Source organism: Melanerpes formicivorus, unplaced genomic scaffold (genome assembly GCF_026170545.1).
Source record: "Melanerpes formicivorus ecotype bairdi unplaced genomic scaffold, bMelFor1.0.p_v2 SCAF_50, whole genome shotgun sequence".
NCBI classification, from domain to species: Eukaryota; Metazoa; Chordata; class Aves; order Piciformes; family Picidae; genus Melanerpes; species Melanerpes formicivorus.
The window spans coordinates 3,308,055-3,329,615 of NW_027142402.1; the positions used below are offsets into that span (position 1 = coordinate 3,308,055).

Below are 21,561 nucleotides of genomic sequence, written 5' to 3' on the forward strand. Positions count from 1 at the left end.
TTTTGCTCTCCTCTCCCCCTCCCACCAGTAGGAGCCCATGTTTAGAGTATCTATCACAATTAAAAGTCTTAAAAATAAAGGGGGGAAAAAATTGATCAAAAGAGGAAGTTATTCATTTTGTGCCAATAAAAAATAAATGGGAGGGGGGAAAAAAAAAAGCAGGACTAGAAGAGTACTCAAAAGATTCCATAAATCCTTCATAATTAAGGAAAGTTCCAGGAGCTAAAAAACTTTGAGAGGAGAAATAGGGGAAAAGAGGAGACTTTTATCCACTGACTCTCTTGGTTTTGATGTTTTGTCTGCAGTTTATTTACAAGAAGCTCCTGGTGCTTCTCCCAGTGTTCCCACACCTCCTTTCTCTGGCACAATGTGGCTTAATAAACAAACAATGCCAATAAACTGTCAAATTCCCACCATAAACAATTCAAACTGGTGGGGTGCAGCCATTTGAAAACTAGCCCTGCCTGGCTAGCCCATTTGGTTAGGACTCTGAAATTAAAGTAAGAGGAGTCTTACAAAACAGAAAAAAAAGGGATTCTTCTTGAGCCTGGGAACAAATTCATACAAAGGGAAATCTAGAAGCAACTTTTCACTTGAGGATTTGTTTCTTTTGCATACATCCTACTACCCATAGGTTATAATCATATATGCTGTGCAAGAAACAGAACCAATTTGAGCTTTTCTGTTGTCTAGTAGTTCTAGGACCCTGCTGACTTTAATGAATTTAAATGGAAAAGCTCTTCAAGTCCTTGATTTAGAAGGGTAGATAAACCCTCTAGCCTTTTTTCTCTTTTCTTCTTATCCATATTACAAGATAGTGCATTTCTTCTCAGCTTTAAATCAGGGGTTGTCAATAATGTCTTTTTCTTTTGCTTCCATCTTGTTTTTCAAACTCCAGCTCACTTGGTGAAAGAGCTCCTTGCTGAAGTTGGTCTTTTCACACTGGTCAGCTTTGGAAAGTCAGAATACTGAGTGCTTCTCTAGGTCAGACTGGTACTAATTTGAGTATGGAGTGAAACCAAGCTGGTTTGCTGCGGAGTTTGGACTGATTTCTTTTCATGCTGGGTCAGAGATCTAGCCATCTCGGATGGTTCAGGAAACTGGGTGGGTAGTGGTAGCCATTTCCATGCCAGAGTCTCTTAACAGCACAAATACAGAAGAGAAACTGAAAGAATGAAAAGGAGACTTGTGGTGGAGTGAAGGGAATTTCCATGTCCCTGAGTGGTGGTATTGTTCAGTGAATTTGTGACAGCTGACAGAGAAGTGGAACTTGAAGAATTGTTTGAAGGTGTTGGACTTGTTCCATTGGAATTGCAGTAGATCTAGAATACAGGGGGAGGAAAAGAGAGGTAACAAAAAGTGTTGGTTTGGGATTTGTATTTTTTTGGTGGCGTTTTGTTTGTTTAAATCATAAGGCAAATTAAACACACAATGTGCAGCACCACTTAGTCACAGCACTCGGCTACGACACACACAACTGCTCATGCCTCTCACTGAGCCGTTGAGGACAAAGAGATCTTGAAACGCACGCCTGGGATTTGTTAAATAAACCTCACGGTTTTCTTTGTGTTTCCCTGATGTTACCTACTTATCACTTCATCAAAACCTTGCACTAAGCCTAAGGACAGGGATGTAGGTCTCAAATCTCACACCCCCAAAAAAAAGAAAATGCAAATGTAAAGCTGCACAAAGACAAAGCTCAGTACAGATGAGGGGGGAAGGGGGGCAGGAAGGCTTTTGGACAACTGCATGGATTCATTTTCTTTGCAGACAAAGCCACAAACAAAAATATGAACAAGCACTCGAGCAGAATCTGTTGAGACTGTTTCTGGGGCTGCTTTGGAGATTCCTTTCAAGCACTGGTGAGGCTTAGGTGAGTGGGCTGAGCGTTTCAGCCTCTCTCATCTTCTGTTTTGCAGCGGTAGTGACCGACTGCAAAACTTCACACAACTAATGCTGATTAAATCATAACCCATCAGCAAGCCAGAGCTTACAAACAGCAAACACAGTGGAAAGACCACCTAATAGCAGCAAATATTAAAAATGCAGAAAAAATAATACCTATAATATTTTTTCCCCCCTCATAACTTTGCATTCTAGAAATGGAACATAAAAACTTGCACCCTGGGAAACTTCAGTATCAGGCTGTTTCCTATGCATGCACAGGAAAGCTAAACCCTAAGGGAAACAAAAGAGCAAGTGATGCACCAGGATGAAAACCCAAAGTCACAAAACTGCTCCCCCAGAACGAGCCCAGTTCAGCAAGCTTGGCTTCAGCTCTGTAGCAGCAAATTTGTATTATACCAGAGCCTCGCAGCTGTGGCAATTGGCTGAAGTAAAACCAAACGTTTTTGTTGTCCTAAGCAAGAGCAGCTAGTTTAATAAATATTACTCTTTATAAAAGGTGCCCTTTTGGTCTCATATTTCTAGTGCCGCTGAGAAACTTTTCTTTAGCAGAAAAAAAACAACCCTATAGTAATTGTAGTCCCTCAATGCTGCAGCCATGAAGTCACTGTTCAATTGACTAGAAAATTGCATGAGCGTTTTCTTTAAGTATTTTCTACTGAATAAACCCCACGGCATAGAATAGGAAAATATCTGGATGGTGTAAAGCTTCTGGCATTTAGCGGCTTTGGCAGCCAGAAACATGCTGGAAGCAATTTAGGGCTGCAGAATAAAAATCGTTGTGTGAAAGTCTCTGTTGAAACCAGCCTGAAAGTGATCAATAATGAATCGCGCAGTTAATAACCTACAGGCTGGATACAAAGCAAGTCCTAACCTGCCCTGGAATTTTTTCAGTCTTCAGACAAAGTCTTCGCTGCGGTTTCACACTCGGTTATGTATTTTTCTTAAGCAGAAAGCCTAGTTTCTGGCTTTTGTGTGTGTGTGGAAGAGAAGGGGCTTAGAGCCAAGTTCCACAACCGCAGGGTAGCTGGGACCCCAGAAAGATCTTAACGAGCATGTGACAATGAGCCGTAACCAAAGGCTCCGATCCTGCTCCACCACTGCACTGAGCGCAATGGAGAAAGGATAGGGATGCCCTTCCTTGCAAACAAAGAAGTGGAGAAGGAAAATAAGCAAAGCAGTATTTCAAATCCCCAGCAATCTCTTTGCTGCTTATTTTTACGCAGGTGTTACTGCCCTCTTCTCAAAAGGCGCTCTTTAGGGTGGGTCCGGCAGCTGGGAGCCCCGCTGGGCTCAGCTGTTACAGAATCCCTGCTGGATTCGGTGCCTTTGCACCGAGAGCGAGGCTTGGCCAGCAAAGCAGCGAGAGACCGACCTCTGCTTTACGACCCCAAACCTCCCACTCCTGCCGTACCCCGTGCTCCAGGGCTGGACCCACAGCCCCACTGACTTCGGGGAAGGTCTCAGTGTCCTCCAGTCCTGACACTGGTGCCTTTCCGGCGCTCACTGGGGTTTGGAGGGATTGTTCCCTTTCTTTGCCGGAGGCTCCGCCGCCGCTCTCCATCGGGGATCACACGAGAACAAAAGCGGCGAACTCCCAACATCCTTCTTTCAACTGGACCAGGGTGACCCACGGCACCGCGGTCCCGGACGCCGGGCCCATCCCTGCCGCCCGTTCCCCATCCCCAGGTGGACTGCGGGGTGAGACCACCCGCACGCTGCGCGGCCCCTCCCCAACTGAGGCTGCCTGGGCTCGTTCCTCCCGGCCCGGGGATGGAGGAACCGCCCGCCACCCACGGCCGCTCGGCTCCGCTCCACGGAGGGCTCCTGGCTGGCGGCAGCCACTCTAACGGCCCCGAGACGGGTGGCAGGGAGGCTGAGGAAGGTCTCGGCGTGGCTGCTCTCCCGTCCCTCGCACTTGGGCCGGCGGTGGGGAAGCGCCCGAGCCGCCCCAGGGCTCACCTGCGTGGGTAGGAGGAGGGCCAGGAGCAGGAGCCCCAGGCCGAGCCGCGCCGCCAGCGCCGTCCCCATGCCCGTCTGCTGCTGTGCCGCCGGGGTCCGCGCTGCTCGGGCTGCTCCTGCCGCTGTGACTGCGGACGAGTGAGATGCGCCGTGCAGCCGCGCCCGGCCTTTTTATGGCAGCGCGGGCTCCGTGACGCCCCGCCGCCGCCTTCCCCCTCCTCCTCTTCCTCCTCCTCCCCTGCCCGCTGCCCCGCAAAGTCGCTGCCTCTCTGCCCCTCGGCGTATGTCCCCGGGCCCCGCAGGGCTTCGCTACCCTCCCTGGGGCAGCTCCTGCGCCCCCCGATCCTGCTGGACCTCCCCTCGACGGTTTCGTTCCCCTTCGTGCAGGTCTTGCAGACTGTGGGGGCTTTGTCCAGTGCCTCTGGTCCCTAGGGACTGGCACAGGGCTGCTGGGCGTGAGCTGCAGTCACTCCAGAGAAACGCTTGTGTGCACAACAACATCAGGCTTTGTTATTAAACAAAAATAGAAATCAAATTACGAGTGAGAGGTAAAGAAGGCTGTATATCCAAACGGTGCCAACAGAGGCTGAGGAGTTAAGATCCCATCCTGTGCAGAGCAGTCTGACCACGAGCGCTCAGGCATCAGACCACAGGTTGCAATTTCAAGCACTCTTGGCAGCTAAATATTTCATTATTACCATTATTTCTTAAGTAGTAGGAAACCTGTGTAACAAGTGGAACAGAAGGTTCTTCCAGCTGTAGCCTTGTACATAAGGTTCTAGTTTCTGGCACAGTAAATACTGTAGTAATTATATCTCCTCCCTTAATAGGCTGGAAGAGAGATTGTGCCAGTGGCTCACCAAATCAGCCAGCTGTCTCAGTGCACAGCCAAATTAGCAGAAATAATCTGTAGCCACTTCATAAACTACAAAAAGAGAACACTGATGTGGTGAGTTATTATGAAAAAGCAGTTATTTCTATCTGCAGGAAGAGGAGCATGTCCTGTGAGCTCAGGCTACCCAATGGCTTCTCAAACTGCAATGCACTCATGCTTCTCTCAGAACAAAGAGTGAGGAGGTAGCCACGCTCAGAACTACACAACTCATTTACCATCTCCAGGGGCAGCACTGCTCCTCAGGAGCCTCTAAAGCTCCTTTCTAGAAGTCAGTCCTGAAGCACAGGATATGAGGTGTGCTGCAGAACTGGATGCTGGGACTTGCATTAGACAAAATCTCACGCTAATTGTTTCACAGTGCCTGACAAAGCTATATTCTTTTTCCACAAATGCCCACCTCACCACCACCCACCAAGATCCCAGTCCTTACTCAATACCAAGATGAAAGATCTTCTGAGAGACACACTGAGCCTGAAGCACCCATGAAGTAACACTTTCCCTTGTTCTTTTGCATCCCTGATCATAGCCAGAGTCCAGCTCCTGAGCATTAGAGGTGTAGTCTATCTGTAAAGTCACTATGGGAATGGTCATCAAACTGAGGGTCTTCTATCTCTGAACAGTCACTGTTTGCTGAAAGCTGGCTGCCAGAAGATGGGTTTTCATCACCAGAGAGATAGGAGGGAACAAATAAACTGGCTACCTTAATGACAAAACTTTCCTGTTACTACTTTTCCTTACAAACACTTTGCTTTAGTGGTCCCAGTTACATGAAATCACAAAAGAGAAGGAAGGTCACCTTTGGCACTCAGCAGACATGCTCCATGCTACAGAAGAGTGAAACTCCCTGTGAGAGAAGTCATGTGAACCGCAGCACTAATGGGAGGGCTCTCGCTGTCCTGACACCAGCTCCCCTGGAGGAGATGTAAAAGGAAGGGAATCCAGTTCTGGCTCTCTATGATAGCCAACCTGAAGAATACTCATGTAAAGCTGACCGAGATTATCTCCATTATAATCTCTCACCTTCTTTGGGAGAAAAGTGTTGCACAATCCTGTCTAGGTCATAAATGGTGGCTGCAAGCTAAAAGAGCAGCTGAGACACATCAGTGTCAAAGCTTGGACAGAAGAGAGTGAGGGAACACCTACCAGATGGTCTTTCCCCTGCTCTCTACCCACTGCACCTCACCTGACCTCTGGAACTTCATCTGCAAGAAACGAGGGTGATGCACGGTCCTTGCACGGTAACCTGAACCAGCCCAGCATTACATAACTGCTAGTTATTGTTGCAGCACTGGGCATTTTAACAACCTTCAGTCAAAATGGAGATAGCTCTCTTCTTGCTAAAAATGTTAACAACTCTCCTCCTGAATTCCTGAAATAACAAAACCATGTCAAGTTCATGCTCTGAGGCCAAGCCCCCTTCTGCAGTGTTCCTGTGATACTCGCGCAGAGAAGGGGAACGTGCCGGCAGCAAGGGAGAAGCACTGAAAATGTTTTGAGGCCAAGATTTGCTTTGAAACTTTTGTCACTGGAAAGTGTAATGCTCCGTTAGACTGCCACAACCACCTCTCTCCATTCAGCAAAGCTGTAAATATCCCTGATTCACCCTGCAAACATAAATCACTTGCACTCCTAATTCGAAAATCTTTATTTCTTTTTCATCTGAAGTCTATAATGAAGTCTGCTAAAGATATAGCTGAGCGAGAGACCAGGACTCAATATATGGATTTTCCTAGGAGGCAAGGAACACTGTAATTGAGTTGAGAACTGTACAAAGTGAAGCACTGCTATCTGGTGGCCAAAAGGCACTTGTGATATTTTTTTTCTGCCAGAAACCACAATATGCTCTCTCATCCAAACCTCCTTTGACAGCAGTGTGCTCTAAGAGCCTTCACCATCCTGAGAGAGGGCATTCAATATTGTTGTTAAATCCCCATTGTTCTGCTTCCTTTTTTATGATGTTTTTCTAGGTCAGGATAGCACTCAGCACCTCACCCAGCTAAATACATAATATCTGATGAGAAAGCTTGACAAAGGGAAGGGAGAAAATGGCTTTGATCTTCTGGGTTAAATATAAGTTCATCTGTGTATCCCACCATAATCAACTTCTAAGTTGATTGAATTGTGCAACAGGCACAACTTTCAGCCTAGTGATCAGAAGCAGAGCTGTTGCTGCTTTGTATCATCCATTAGCTGAAAAAATAATTTGGTTGTCTATAAAAGGAAGTAGAGGAGTAGTCTCTGGGGCAAAGAAGTAATGTACTTAACCATGGACAAGCTTTAGCAAACTGAGTGTAGGTCAGAGCACTGAGTGGAATTCACAAGAAGTTACTTTTACTTGACCATGGATTTACTCTTGCCTTTTAGCTGCCAGTGTTGATCCATCTAGACTTCAGTATTTAGGAGAATCACTGGATCCTGTGCTCCCAGCTAGCTCTTCACTCTTCTTGGCTGTGCATAGATTAGAGCTTACTACACCTGTGGCTCATCCCAGGGTGCTCATCCCTTTTGCGCTCCTGTTAGCATGCGCTGCAGCTCTCAGTACTCACCTGGATCATACTATGAGTTATTTCAGCTCAACCCCATCTGTGAACATGTTATGCATTTATGCATTAGAATCTGATCTCCTTTTTATTTTTCCCCATGGACAACTTTGAAGAGAGCAATGCAGCTTTGCAGGGTGTTATTGACTAGCCTGTATGCTCTGATCTATGCTGACACTACTTGGTGGTAAGATGCTTTGATGTCCATCTCCTGCCATATGGGTTTTGCCTTGAGAAACTCACAGGTCAGTGTTTTCTATATACAGGAATACCATCTTTTCATAAGCTAGGCTAGCCCTTCTTTTGCTCCCTTCTTAGCAGAAATGACCTATCTTCCAGCAGCATCAAAGCTCCAGCCATATAATCAACATTTGCCAGCTTGTTTGAAGCATCCTTCCTAACAGTTGCACATTCACTATCATTGGAGAACAAGACTAATGGGGGCTTCAAAACTGACTTTAGACAGCTGGACAAAGCTGTTTAGCATGTGTGTTGGGTAAAAACTTGAATCATGCTCAGGAGTTGTTTGGGTATCATGCTACTTGGTAGGGGACAAAACCAAGACAAGGCTATCCTTCAGCTCCTGAGGTGTAGTGTCAGATAGCAGCTCTATAGATGTGAAGAAGTAAAAATGGTGAAAGGTCATTTTCTCCATCCTCTGCTCTGAGGCAGGTTTAGACAACTGCCACAGCCCGTAGGCCTCCTGTTTCTTTGCCAAACTGTCTTTTAGAATGTCTCTTACTACAAAGTCTTCTCTGCTGCAAGTTTAAAGGAATGATCTACTACACCACCAGAGCAAAGTGTACAGATAATGATGGCCAGATTTGTAACAAAGGGTTTACCAGTTGAAACCATGTCAAGCACTTCCCCTTGAGAGGAGGAAGGAATGGCCATGTGGCAGCAGCCATCTGCAGCTAAGTGACCATCCCTGGAAACCCTTGATAGGTGATGAAGGGAAACAACTTCTCCTGTGGTGTAATTCATCTCAACACGGACATCTGAAACAGATGAATCACATCCTGGAGATGTCCACATTTCTTCAGAAGATGAACTCAGACATTTGTCACTCTATTTTCCCTTGAGGAAGACATTCAGTTCATTCCATGCTTCTTCACAGGATTTCTATGCATTTTTGTCGCTTTCCTTTGTACTCTTTCAAATCTGCCTTCAAGAGACCATGTTGTCCAAAGCAGCACACTCTACTCGAGCTGGGAGCTCAGTATTTACCACCTCTGTGGCTGCAGCTTAGGAAGAAATTTGTCTTTTTGCAGCAGCAGCTTCCTAATGATTGTGGTCTGATGCAACTTTGACATTACCTCGCTCCATTCCTGGTATGACAGTGCAATGCCAGCATTTTTGCTAGCTCCATCTGTGATAAGATTTATTACTAATTGCAATTAGTGCAACCAAGTTCTTCTCACCATTAGCTTGGGTGCTAGCTCTGCAAGTCTGTGGTTTCTTTCACTGGATCTAACATTGTGCACTACCTCTCTTACCAGTAAATGACAAGGTAGTTATCCTGCTGTTTTACTACTTAATTCTGCTTCTTTCCAAGCAAATGAAGAAGTGATCATTAAAAATCTCAGCATCCTCATTAATCATTTTAACCATCATCACTAGTTTATGACTGTTTATGACAGATTTCAAGACCTGAGTTTTCAGCCCTGCCTACCAAGCCTTTTTTTCTTATAACATTGGAAGTCTCTATCTTCTCTTGAGAAGTGTTCCAAGTCCATGCCTTGTGATTTGAACCTAGCATTCTTCCATTTCTCCTTTTTTTATTTGTTACTGTTTGTTTAATTTTTTATCTACACTTTCTGCCTTCTCTTTGCTGCTAGGCAAATCACAGAATCACAGAAACATTCAGGTTGCAAAAGACCCTCAGGGTCACCAAGTCCAACCAATAACCCTACTCTACAAGGTTCACCCCTAAACCAGATATCCCCAAGCACCACATTCAAACGACCTCTAAACACATCCAGGCTTTGTGACTCAACCACCAATTCCAATGCCTGACCACTCTGTGCAAACAATGTTTCCTACTGTCCATGCTAAACCTCCCCAGTCGCAGCTTGAGGCCGTTCCCTCTTGTTCTAGCACTGCTTAGTTGTGAGAAGAGACCAGCACCAGCAGTTATCACAGTCTCTCTAAAATGGGAGCTGCCTTACAGAGTGCTCAGTTTCAGAATTCATTCCTAGTCATGCCTGTGACAAGGCATCCTCAATGGCTTCTTCTTTTGTAAGTTTTTCTGAGTCATTTCTACTTTGAGTATGGGACAGGAAGAGATAACAAGGTAATGAGAATGAACCATGGAGCAATCTGATAAACAGGAACAGAGAAAGTTGGGACTGTTTCTTTTAGAAGACAAAATAAGAGCAAACATGACAAAAAGGTGTGTAAATGGACATTTCATAACAGAAAAAGGGGCCAGCCTAGGATTTGGAATGGTGAACTGCTGAAAGGAAAGGTATCATGTATCGCTAAGAGTGTTAAAACTTCATGTATCTTTTAGATGGTGAACTCTTTGTCACAGGGTATCATTAGGCAAGGTGCAGAGAAGGAGTGGTCATGCAGTGATGAGAACATCCAGAGTTTAAATAGCAAGTGTTGCAAGGACACCCTTTCCTGGGAGACAGAGCATTCCCCATCCTCCTACTAGGTGATTTACATGTCTTGTGTACCTCTTGAGCTGGGCACAATGAAAAGATGAGACAGCCTTGACATGAAGCAATGTGATCATCTGACATTCTGTCCTTCCCTATTGCACTTTGTATTATTTCCTTTATATCAAAGGTGCATTGAAACCTACAGAGAAATTTTCTGCCCTAATGCAGCATTGTTTCCCACTGTTAATCATGGCAATTTTGTCCTTTAGCCACAATGGAAGCTGAAGTACTTTGAACAGCATTTTTTTTCCCTGCTTTTAAAAGTATACCTTACACAGAATATAATAATGAAGGGAAAACCAAAACCAAACCAGCAAAACAAACACCACCCTCACCCTCCCTGCCAAAACCCAAACAACCCAAACTTTAATTATACACAGATGGAGAAACAATCCAAATTTCCTCCTTGGAAATTAATTATGCTAGACTTGCATGCATTATCTTGAGTTAGTTGCTATCAATTAGGGAAGAGAACATTATATCCTAAACAGTAAAGCTATTAATCTGAGGAGAATACAGAGGAATCACAGAAGTAAACAAATAATTCAAACTAATTAACATTTGCTCATGGAATGTGGAGTTTTATGGCTAATAAGGAAGGTTCGAATAACAAATGCTTCATTGATTGCTTTCCCTTTTTATTGCATTTGCCACCCACTGTTAGTAGGAGCTAGATAAATCCTAGAGCAGCAGCTAAACCCAGTGGGACCTGGGCTTGTCCACTACAGAATGAATGAAAGTCTGGAAACCTGTCTTAGAAACATCAACTCTTCCTACCAAAACCAAAACCCAAATTATCATGTTTTAGACAATTAGCAAGCAAGAAAGCAAGGGGGGGGAAAAACCCCAACCAAGCAAATCTCATGGCAAACCTCCCACTAGATTGAGGCACTGAAGAATTAGCAGTGAAACTGCAGAGCCTTTAATCTGTGAGCAGCTGGGTGGACTGTGAGGGTGACTGAAGGAAGTTACTCACTGTTTTGCTCCCATTTGCTTCACCACTGATGTAACACCGATTTTCACTGGCAAGGCAGATATGTATTTCTGGTTTAGGTGGGTCTCCATGCTCTGACTTGTTAGGGTGGCTTCTATTAGCTTCTTCAGTGCTGGCTGGGGCAGTCTGCACTGCCCACCTCTTTTTTCTTTCTTGTTATGGCTCAGTGTGGCCTCCTACAAGAAAATAGGCATAGAAAGCCAAATTAGTCAGTTAGTGAAAAGGATGGGGGGGAGAAATTACTTTAGCATGTGCCTATATCTCCATGGCTTAAAGAAATACAAAGCAATGCCTGAAAATCACCCCCTTTACCTTACTTAGCTAATTAACTGCAATATCTAGGGTGAGTTTATAAGGAATCAGGAGGCTGCAAGCAGAAGTGCTTGGTATGAACTTGCTCACTTTTGGAAAGGGGTTCTCTGTGCAGGACACTGATGTGGCTGCAGCAGCAGTTCTTCATGCAGTTGTTATTGCCAGAGATGAAATGGCAACAGAAGGAGCTGGTAAGTAGAGTGAGACAGAGCCAAGTTTTGCTGTATATGAGGGCTGAAGGCGTTATAGGCATCCTAACGAGAATAAACCCAATGTTTTGTAGTAAAAATAGCACAGTAGTGATATGGATCGATGTGGAAAAGGGAAACCAGTTCAGAGCAGCACGCTGAGTGAAAAGGCAGCACTGGAAGGGCTAGAAAAGAAGCTTCTGCTGCATGAAAGATTAGTTTTCAGAGGCAAGCTTTAGAGAAAGAGGGGGCAGGATTATTTGATCACAGGCTGGATGCAAGTAATGAGCTAGAGGAACTGCCTCCAGACTATGGACTAAGGAAAGAGAACTTCTAAGCAGTTACAACACTGGAAGAGGTGAATTAGCAGTCAGGGAGCTTTAGCTCATTATTCAGATGAATACGGACAGACCTACAGGTGACGCTCACACGGGGACATGGTGTTTTCCAGGCTGCATAAATATGCATAGAACACTGCCTGCTCATCTTCTCAGCACACCTTGAAATAAGCAGTGTAATTTAAAGGGCATATGGCTCCAACAAGGTAATGGCGAAGCTAAATCTGCAGTGACAAGTAATCTGGTGAGCCGTGTGCTGCAGAATGTTAGTCAGAGCTGCTTACAGGGCTGGAATGGCAACACGGTGCTCTTGGCTTTACTCTGAGATGGAGCATGTCTCAGCAGATCTGCTGTCACCTGACTGGCCTTGCAGGGGAAAAGAGGTAACAAAAGCCCCTAGGCTGCGGGGTGGGAATTCCCAGTCATGGATTCCAATATACAGGTCAGAAGCTGCTAAGAATTTTCTCTCTAAGCTATCAAAACTGAAAGACTAAGCTGCTTGTGATTGAATATATAGGGAGTGAATACATAGGGAGTCTACTGAAATACACACAATTAAAACGGTAAACAAGAGTGGAATTACCCTTTCTAGACAGGAAGCAAGTCCACAAAAGAAAAAAAAACCAGCAATTCCATGAGAACAGCCAAGGGAAGGAGGATACATCTCCCTCAGACTAATTTCTCACCCAACCTTCAAACACAGACCACCACTGATCCCTACTTGCTACCAAAGTTAAAACTTTTACCGGTATGTTGCTGAAGTGTCGCAGGATTGAAAAACAAACCCAGACCAGCAATACTTCAAACTACCCGAAAGCAGCTTAAAGCAGATCCTGGTTAAGCCCGCGTTTGAGCAACGCCTCCTGAGAGTGCAGCCTGAGCTGTGAGGGAGCTGCTCGCTGCCACCTAACGGCAAACTGGAAGAAGATCAAAGCTAGGCTCTGCTCTTCACCCTGCCGAACTTTTTGGTTATAATCACAGTTTGATATAATTATAGCGGGAGCAATTAATATTAACTGAATTTTTGTGTCCCCTCTTTTTCTTTGGTGATTAGAAACTGCACTTAATGACCCAGGTTGGGAGTGGCTAAGACCTCACACAACTGGAGCATGAATCTTAAAGACAAAAGCTGTCATGACCCTTCTCTCTCTGCAGTCTGGAGGGAATCTGATGACAAGGAGACCCGTGTGACATCGAAGTTCCTCTCTATTCCAGGGCTGAATGAATCGTGACCAAAACCTTGGTGAGGCTCTGCTTTCATAACTCAAACATGATGTACCTCCTAAGCAGCACAACTAGAACAGTTGCCTCAGGGGTTGCTCAGTGGCTCTGTGGCTGGAGAGGGACCTGTGTGAGTGCCACAATATTAACTTCCTGCAAACTGTAAGGTCTGCCAGGAAAGGATAGCAAATGATTACTCTCTGGTTTTGTAAGATGCCACTGTATCACCATATTTGAAGACTCCAGAAGACAGAGTGACTTTAGGATTGTCCCTCACCTTGCCTTTCAACGTGAAGATGCACTGAAGATGTACAATGCCAGACTAACGTAGTAAGGCACTAATACTTGTATCTTTCTTTACTAAGTTATCCTCACCCTTAGCAAATTAAGAGCATGTAAGACAAACCAAATGCTAAGAGCTCTGAAAAGAATGAAGGCCATGAAAAGCTATGTTTGAGGGGGTTCTGTTGGGGTTTAGGTATGAGGTTTCTCCCCCGCCCCCCCCATAGAGGAGGTACCATTTCTGTTCAGGGAATCCCCACTCTTCAGACATTCATTTCTGTTCTGACTCACAAAGTGCCACTATGAAGGCAAGAAAGTTACTCCCACCAGTTTTGGATGTGTATTTTCAGACATAAGGGCTTAAAGTGGTAAAAAGCTACCAGCTGTATTCCCAACTGAAATTGGTCAAAATCTCACAGAACTGGGCCCTGGAACATCCAAAACACATGAAGACATTAGCAGCTTCCTTCCCATTGAGGTTTCTGAGGAGCCTTGCCAAGGAACTGCTCCATTACGAAATATCCCTGGCATAAAACCCTTTCATTCAAGTGTTTTATGATCAAGTTTATACAGGTGTAAAATTAAGCAATCACTTCTAATGCCCCATGCTAATCGCACAGCTGCTGTGCAACAGCAGCTCCACGGTCATATCACTTGGCATATTTGCTGATAGCATTCCAAGGGAGGATTGGTCTGTCAGGTGAGGTGATGGGCATTTTGAGGCACAATTTAAGCTGAGGAGCTCTTCTTCCATCTGCCAAAAATTGCCCTGAGTCTTGTGCAGATGTTTACATCAGGGCAAGAGGCTGCCAATTGGATGGGGTTGCAGTTTGTACCTGTTTCGTAGGGATACAGAGAAATCTGAGCAACCAGAGCATTCAGAAGCACCAACAGAGGTATGGTGGGGGCATGGCAGAATGATAGCTGGGAGAAGGCAGAAGGAAGGGTGGAATTCTCCTAGTTTCCAAGCTCCAAAGAGAGGGTATTCTAGATTACCACCAGCAACAAAGGCATAAACTGAAAGGAAGATGCAGTGTGAAGGAAACTGACAAAGATAAGGACAAAGGAAACCCAGACCACAATGGGATTAGGATTAGACTGTCATGGTGAACAAGCTTTCAAATTAATCCGTGGTCAGAAAATTCCCACTCTCTGCTGCAGTCGTTTCCCCTGTGAGACTGTTTCCCCCCGTGAGACTGCTGTTTCCTGGCTCGGCCATGTGGGTGGGCAGAGCCTGAGGAGCCCTCGGCGCTGAGGTCTGAGAAGCTTGGACTACATAGAGGGGAAACAGTTCAGCAAGCGTTGCAAAGGCAGTACCAGAGGTGTGTAACATCACAACGGGATGAACAGAATTAAGGTCATGACTCCAGAGCGCTTTGACCCCGAGACGCGGAGGGCAGCACCGGCGGTGAGGGAGGCAAAGGCCCGCCCGGCGGTGCTCAGGGTTGGACTCGATGATCTTAAAGGTCTTCTCCAACCGCACCGATTCTATGGTTCTATAACGGGAAACACCTCGGGGGTGTGGGTGGGAGCCTGGGGGCGAGAGGGTAGCTCTGTTTCCTAGAGCGGGGGCAGCGGCCGGCGGCGCAGTGTCGCGGCTCTAGCTCGGGGTCTGCCCCTGGGGGCTGAGGAGCGGCACCGCCTCAGGCTGCCCTGCTGCTGCCGCCCTCCGTTCACCGCCCCCGCAGCGGCGGGCACGGGCTGAAGGGCAAAGGCTCCTCCGCTCCCCGCCCGCAGCACTTCACCTCTCGCAGCCGCTCCGCTGGGCCCCGTCCCCGGCAGAGGGCGCCGACACCGGGCTGCGACGACTCCGCCTACGGCCTACAAGCGGCGGCGACGGCGGCGGCGGCAGGCCCGGGCCCGAGGCGCCGGCCGGACCCAGGTAACCGCACCTCGGCCGCGTCCCGCTGCGCCCCGAGCCCCGCGGGGACTCGGCTCCGGCAGGGGCGGGCGCGCCGTGGCCTCGAGGCGGCGGGGCCGGGAGCCTGCGTGGCTCCGGCGCTGGCCAGGCCCGCGCGAGGCCGCCGCGGGCAGGGCAGCTGCGGCTTGCGGCGCCGCCGGCTCGGGGCGGGCTCGTGCCCGGGGGCCCTAACGGCGGCGCCGGCACCCGGGGCCCGCGCGCCGCAGGTGTGGCCTCGCCGGGGCTGCCTGCGCTTGGCACGGGCGGGGGGCTCCCAGCGCCGCCCTTGGGCTCCCCGGAGCGGGCAGGCGGGGGGCGCGCGCGTGTCTGCGCGTGTGTCTGCGCGTGTCTGTCCCTGTGTCTGCCCCTGTGTCTGTCCGTGCTGAGGCTTCCCTTGGTGCTTGGCACTGGCGAGCGGGGAGCTCAGTAAGGGCGAGCACTGAAAATGAGCAGCAATGATTGTTTACACCTCCTAATAACTGTTTGGGAGATGCACAGAACCATAGAATCACTTCCTCTGGAAGAGACCTTCACGATCATCAGGTTCAACCAGCCTCCAACTCTGCCAAGCCTGGTGCTAAGCCGTGGCTCTCAGCACCACGCCACCTCCAGGGATGGGGATTCAATGTCCCCCAAACTGGGGAGAGCTGTGGGTTTGCCGTGAGGGTTGCACATCCCAGGATTTAAACTCTCTGTCCTGTATTTTAAGTTCACATGTTTAAATTCAGAAAGGCCATGGGAGGTGAGGTTATTCTATCTGGCCTCATTGAAGTGCCCTCTTTGATCAGGGCTTTCTCCCAAGCACAAGAAATCCCCATCTGGTTCAGATTTGGGCAGTGAGGAAAGCACACCCCAGTCTCGGGAAGAAGCGTGTTTCTGTACAAGGCCATAGCACAAACCTGTGCCCCACCTGGCCAGCAAGGACCTAAAGTCATTTTCTAAGAGTGTTGAAAGATATTTGGGGGTTTTGGGGATGTTTACAGCTACTCATCCCAGGTCAGAGATGGCTGCAGAAAGGAGCAGTGCTGGGAAGCTTGCACAGCACTCTTCTTGTTGGTGTCAGTCCTGTTGCATAGACAGTTCCCACCTGGAGAAATGAGGGAACACTGTGCAGCATTCTGCCATGCAGGAGTGTTGTGATCCAAACAGAAAATGAAGTGAAGCAGCTGTGGAGTCTTCTGGGTTTCCTTGCTTGCAGCACTGAACAAGTTGCCTTTATTGAGAATGAGTCGTGATGGCTGCAGGTCTCCCCACGCTTCTTAGGACACAGTTAACCTTTCTCTTTCTGTTGTGGATTGTATTTCAGAGGGAGGGAAGAAAATGCTACAAAAGTGTTTGGACAGTTCATACTAAACATCAGAAAAGGAATTATAAGCAGAGTATTCCACTGGGGAATTTAGTGTTTGTTTTTCATCTGGTGTTTTAATTCTGTGTGGTGGCCAGTGTGTGAGCAAGGCAGTTCATAAAGCTGGTGTAGCCTTGAGCTTTTACATGATGCATTACTCCATGGGGAAGAAGATGATCATCTTTTTGTAGTACCTGGAGAAATCCTTCCAATAATCAACGCAGTTGCTCATTTTCACACGTGAATGTTTTGTTCTAGGGTATGCTATGACTGGCTTCAGACTCCCCGTCGCTGCTCTCAGAAAACTCAATGTCTGGTTTGGACTGTGGGAGAGACTCCCCTCTAACAAACTGTATCCCTCTTGGAGGAGAAGCTTATTCTGTAGCTGCCAAGCAAGCACAGCAAACTACAGAAGATGTTTCAGCTTCTCCCCAGTAAAACTCTGCGCACTAAGACTCTCTCCAGAGTACATCTCAGTACCTTCCCTGCGGAATAAAAGTACCAAAAGCTCCAAAAGGAGCAGACAAACTGTACAGGAAGAAGAGGAAGAAGAGAATGAAGAGGAAAGTGATTTGGAAGATGAATTTGAAGATGACCCCAATGTGGTAAAAGATTACAAGGATCTTGAAAAAGTAGTGCAGTCTCTTCGCTATGATGTGGTCATGAAGGCTGGGCTCGACCTTGCCAGAAAGTAAGTGTGAAAGAAACAAGCTGCTGATGAGAAAGATGCCATGCACCTCAAATTTGAGTTTTGATACCCTCTTCCTGCTAGAATAACTCAACTGTAGTGTGGGGTGTTTGGTTTTTTGATGTAGCTGTTTTGCCTGTCTAAAAATCCATTTTGGATGTATGGGTGCTCTTACTTGTTTCACTTGACCTCCCTTGAAACAGCCTGTTCTCTGCTTTCCACGGCCTGCAGTGTTCCCAGGATAGCTAAGGAGGCATCTTCTGTGAGTTACTGCTCATTTAAAAGTGAAGGAAATACAAACTACTGTGCTAAGTAAGACAAAAACCATCTAATTGGAGCTTGAGGGAGCAAAATAATGCACTGTAGAAATGGGTGATGGTAAGTGGAAACCAGGGGACTCTGCAGTCTGTACATACATCACAATGCTTGATCTGAAGCAACCCACAGAAGCCTTACATTGCAGTGTTGGTAGATATTTGTGTAACTTAATCACTTTCAAATCACTAAACTGGCTGGTGCAGGAAAGGGGACATTGATTGGTTGGATATTCAGGAGAGGGGCCTTTAGCAACAGCTTTTTAAGGCTTGCAGCTGTCCTTTGTTGTTTCATTTAGTATCTGTGAAGGGCTGCTTCTGCCTGTTGAAGTCTGTCCTGACCTCACATAAAGGTATCCTTTATGTGCAAATGAGGGTGGTGGAAATGTGCCTTGGACATGAATGGTGTTCTTGTGTGCCTGCAAAGAAACACTTGCCAGGTGGCCTGCTGCAGAGTGTAAATGCAATAACACTTTGTTTTTCTTCAGTAAAGTAGAAGATGCATTCTACAATAATGAACTCAGGCTGAATGGAGAAAAACTGTGGAAGAAAAGTAGAACTGTAAGACTCATTATGATTTAAATCTTTTGATACAGTGCAAGAAAATAGCTAAGGCATGACCCTCTTCTCCCTCTAAACTGCTCTGCAGAGGTGAATGAATAGTATTGCTAACACCACCTCCAGCTTTGGCTGGCTGTGATTCCCTGGCTAATTATTAGTCCCTAAGGTACACAGACTTGGGCTGTTAAAAGGTAAAATCTAAGGCTGAAAGTCAGAAGACAGAGGGCAGCACTTTGTAAGTGCTGAAGGAAGTGATGATAGATGCAAGGGTGATGGAGCAGGAATGATTAGACCTGAGATATTAGTGGAACAGGCACATGATTAAAGAGAGAGTTTGATGATAGAAAAGGACTGAAGCTGGGGTAGCTCAGGAATGGTTCTTGTGCCTGCAGCACAGCACACAGGACACAGCTGGAAGAGCCAGAGGCTTGCAGGCCTTGTGTCTGTCACAACAGGGCTCACCAAAATGGTGACAAACATACTTCTATGTTACTGTCATCGAGGGCAATAAGAAGAGAAGGTTTAAGTCCTGATACCCTAAAGTTAAAGGTAGTTTGAGAGGCATACTGCTTGTGTGACCTCTGAAAGGAGCACAAGCAGCTGGGCAGCACTCTGCTCTTCAGAACACTTTAAACTGTTTTAAAGGCAGGAGGGAGAGCCTTGCACTCTGCTGTTCTGCCTGTGTTGATACAGGTTGGCAGGAAACACCCCTCAGGAAGACAAACCACATGGCACCTTTTGGAGTTTGGTGTCAGCTGTGAAACAGGAAGGGCAAAGCTTTTGGCAGAAGAAGGTCATGAGACACTTAATGGTTTGTTGCCAGGGCCTTCCTAGAAGGTGATAGCTGGAGGATCTATATTGGGTCTGCTGTTGCCTGCCTTCCTCACCTCAGAGTATTAGATGGGAGGAAAGGAACAAATCTAAACACAAACTGTGGGGATGTGTTTAATTAAACATAAACAGTCTGGAGAAGAGAAGGCTCCGAGGTGACCTCATTGTGGCCTTCCAGGATCTGAAGGAGGCCTACAGGAAGGCTGGGGAGGGACTGCTCAGGATCTCAGGTAGTGATAGGACTAGGGGGAATGGAATGAAGCTGGAGGTGGGGAGATTGAGGCTGGAGGTGAGGAGGAAGTTCTTCCCCATGAGAGTGGTGAAGCCCTGGAATGGGTTGTCCAGGGAGGTGGTTGGGACCCTGTCCCTGGAGGTGTTTAAGCCCAGGCTGGATGAGGCTCTGGCCAGGCTGATGTAGTGTGGGGTGTCCCTGCCCATGGCAGGGGGGTTGGGACTAGCTGATCCTTGTGGTCCCTTCCAACCCTGACTGATTCTATGATACTGTGGGGATTTGTTTATAAACTGGGGGGGATTTGTTTTCCCCAGGGAATGTTTGTTTTGCAATCACTCACATGTTCTCTTTCTGTGTCCAGGTGAAAGTTGGTGACACGCTGGATCTCCTAGTAGGTGAAGACAAAGAAACAGGCACTGCTGTAGTGATGAGGGTGGTCTTAAAGAAAGTATCTAACAAAACCGAAAGTGAAAAATACAAAGTAATTGTGAGGCGCTGGAAGAACCTCAAAGTGCCCAAGCAGGATGTGCTGAAGTAACAGAGAGTTGCATGTGGCAGCAGCAGCAGAGTCCTGCAGAGAACTGGATTAGTTGTTAACTACCAATTTTGGTTAAACAAAATTACTGTACCCTATTTTAAGGGCTCCTGTCAGAAAGTTACCTCCCTCTGCTGTGTAGATCAAGGCCCATGCCATAAGCCTGTCACCTCTGGTTTGTTTTGTTGGTGGTTTTTTGCTGCTGGGTTTTGTTTCATGGTACTGTGGATGTGCAAGACCCAACCCTTCCACTTCCAGGCAGTTTCCTTGCAGGTTATAAATAATGAACCAATAAAGACTCGTTGGATCACTGTTTAACTGCTATCTAATTCTCTTGATCAGAAAGGTTACATTACAGCTGACACCACGACAAGCAGAACTGCTTGCTTGGGTTTATCTCTAGATTTGAGGGTTAGTTAAGGGTAATGGGGATAAAAAACCCCAGTTATGTGAAATTGCTGCCTTTTGATTGCTTTGACCTTGGTTACCAGTCCCAGCTCCCTGCTTATCTACCCTGCTGCTGTACCACCAGATATTGCTTACAGCTGCCTGTTTCTGAGCAGGAAACCTCCCAGTGACAGAGGGAACCATGGCAGCCATGCTCTGCTCTCAGGGGGGAAGGCAGAGCCTTGAGTGGAGGTGTGCAGTGCTGATTTTTACTGCTGGGGTAACTGTGCAGAGGAAAAGGAAGCCTCAGTTTGTCACATGCATTTCAGTGGAGCATTTCAGAGACTATTCAATATTTGGATGGTGTGAAGATCTGAGCAAAGGTCAGACCACACTGGGATGAAAAGTGCTTGTCTGTACTGCTGCAGCAAGATACTGTCACTTAGGACACATCTCAGGAGCAAGCACTCACACTGGTAACTTTGAACATATGCTTCTCTCAACACAAGCAACCTGTTGGATGAACTGTGCTGCAGACAGGAGTTTGATTCTGTGTATTTTATTTCCTAGACAAGGCAGCAAGAGAGACAAGGGACAGCATTACACAACATAAAGCTGCACTCCTAGGTTTCACAGACAGGATCAAATCTCAAATGTAAGAGGTGATCCCACTGAGTGACTCAAGTCTCACTGCTCACAGGTTGGGGTTTTTTTTCACAGGAAGGATTTGTAGCCCTTGCTAACAGATTTCCTCATGAGCTAACCAAAGTGGTACATGAACAGAATCACAGAATGGTTTGGAAGGGACCTTTAAAGGTCATCCAGTCCAACCCCCTTGCAGGGAGCAGGGACATCTGCAGCTAGATCAGGTTGCTCAGAGCCCCAAACAACCTGACCTGAAACGGTTCCAGGGATGGGGCTTCCACCAATTAAAGGAGCATTTGGCCTCCCAAAGAAGTGAAGTAAACACTGACACACAAGACTACAGAATGCCTCTGGGAACAATGACAAGCTGTTGTTCTGCCATAGAGTTGTGAAGGGAACTAGGAATGAGTACGAGTGTGTGTGTGGATACCAACTAGCTGATCTTCCACTTCACTGATCACAATTTGTTTCCATCTATTAACAGAAATTTTAGTGTGATTGGACATCCAAACCACACCAAACCAGGAAACCAGGTTTCTTCTACTCTAGTTTGTGTTTGGAGGGGGAAGAAGTGGGAAGAGAACGTGTTGTATTCTCCAGAACAGCTTCATTTCCCTGCTACTGCAGCTCTTCCCTTCCTGTGAGAGTTAAAAGCTCTGTCTGAATTGTTAATGAAAGAAAAATGCTCAGTGGGGACCACAGCCCCCTCCTGGAACAGATCAGGAGATGGAGTAAGCAGGTGGGCTGCCCATGGAACAAGCTTTTGTGGCCACTATCAAAGACAGCACCTAAAAAGTGACCAAAATGTAAAAGAATAATG

General features: G+C 46.8%; 1 protein-coding gene and 1 long non-coding RNA gene across 2 annotated transcripts; one reads left to right on the forward strand and one right to left on the reverse strand.

Annotated features, from left to right (window-relative positions):
• Nucleotides 1–1,232: 1,232 nt before the first annotated feature.
• Nucleotides 1,233–15,190, reverse strand: LOC137452236 (uncharacterized). The gene is made up of 3 exons (XR_010990024.1): nucleotides 15,049–15,190; nucleotides 10,945–11,138; nucleotides 1,233–1,322 (listed from the first exon to the last, which is right to left on the reverse strand). It is a non-coding gene; the product is annotated as an uncharacterized lncRNA (long non-coding RNA).
• On the forward strand, nucleotides 15,080–20,016 carry MTRES1 (mitochondrial transcription rescue factor 1). The gene is made up of 4 exons (XM_068160480.1): nucleotides 15,080–15,185; nucleotides 16,807–17,239; nucleotides 18,039–18,111; nucleotides 19,536–20,016. The coding sequence occupies exons 2-4, from the start codon at nucleotides 16,815–16,817 to the stop codon at nucleotides 19,710–19,712; spliced, it is 675 nt and encodes a 224-aa protein (XP_068016581.1). The 5' UTR covers nucleotides 15,080–15,185; nucleotides 16,807–16,814; the 3' UTR covers nucleotides 19,713–20,016.
• The last annotated feature ends 1,545 nt before the right edge of the window (nucleotides 20,017–21,561 follow it).

Coding starts and splice junctions, on each gene's coding strand:
- MTRES1 (XM_068160480.1), top strand. CDS start 16,815: ATGACTGGCTTCAGACTCCCCGTCGCTGCTCTCAGAAAACTCAATGTC. Junction 17,240..18,038: donor GGGCTCGACCTTGCCAGAAA/GTAAGTGTGAAA, acceptor GTTTTTCTTCAG/TAAAGTAGAAGATGCATTCT. Junction 18,112..19,535: donor TGTGGAAGAAAAGTAGAACT/GTAAGACTCATT, acceptor TTCTGTGTCCAG/GTGAAAGTTGGTGACACGCT.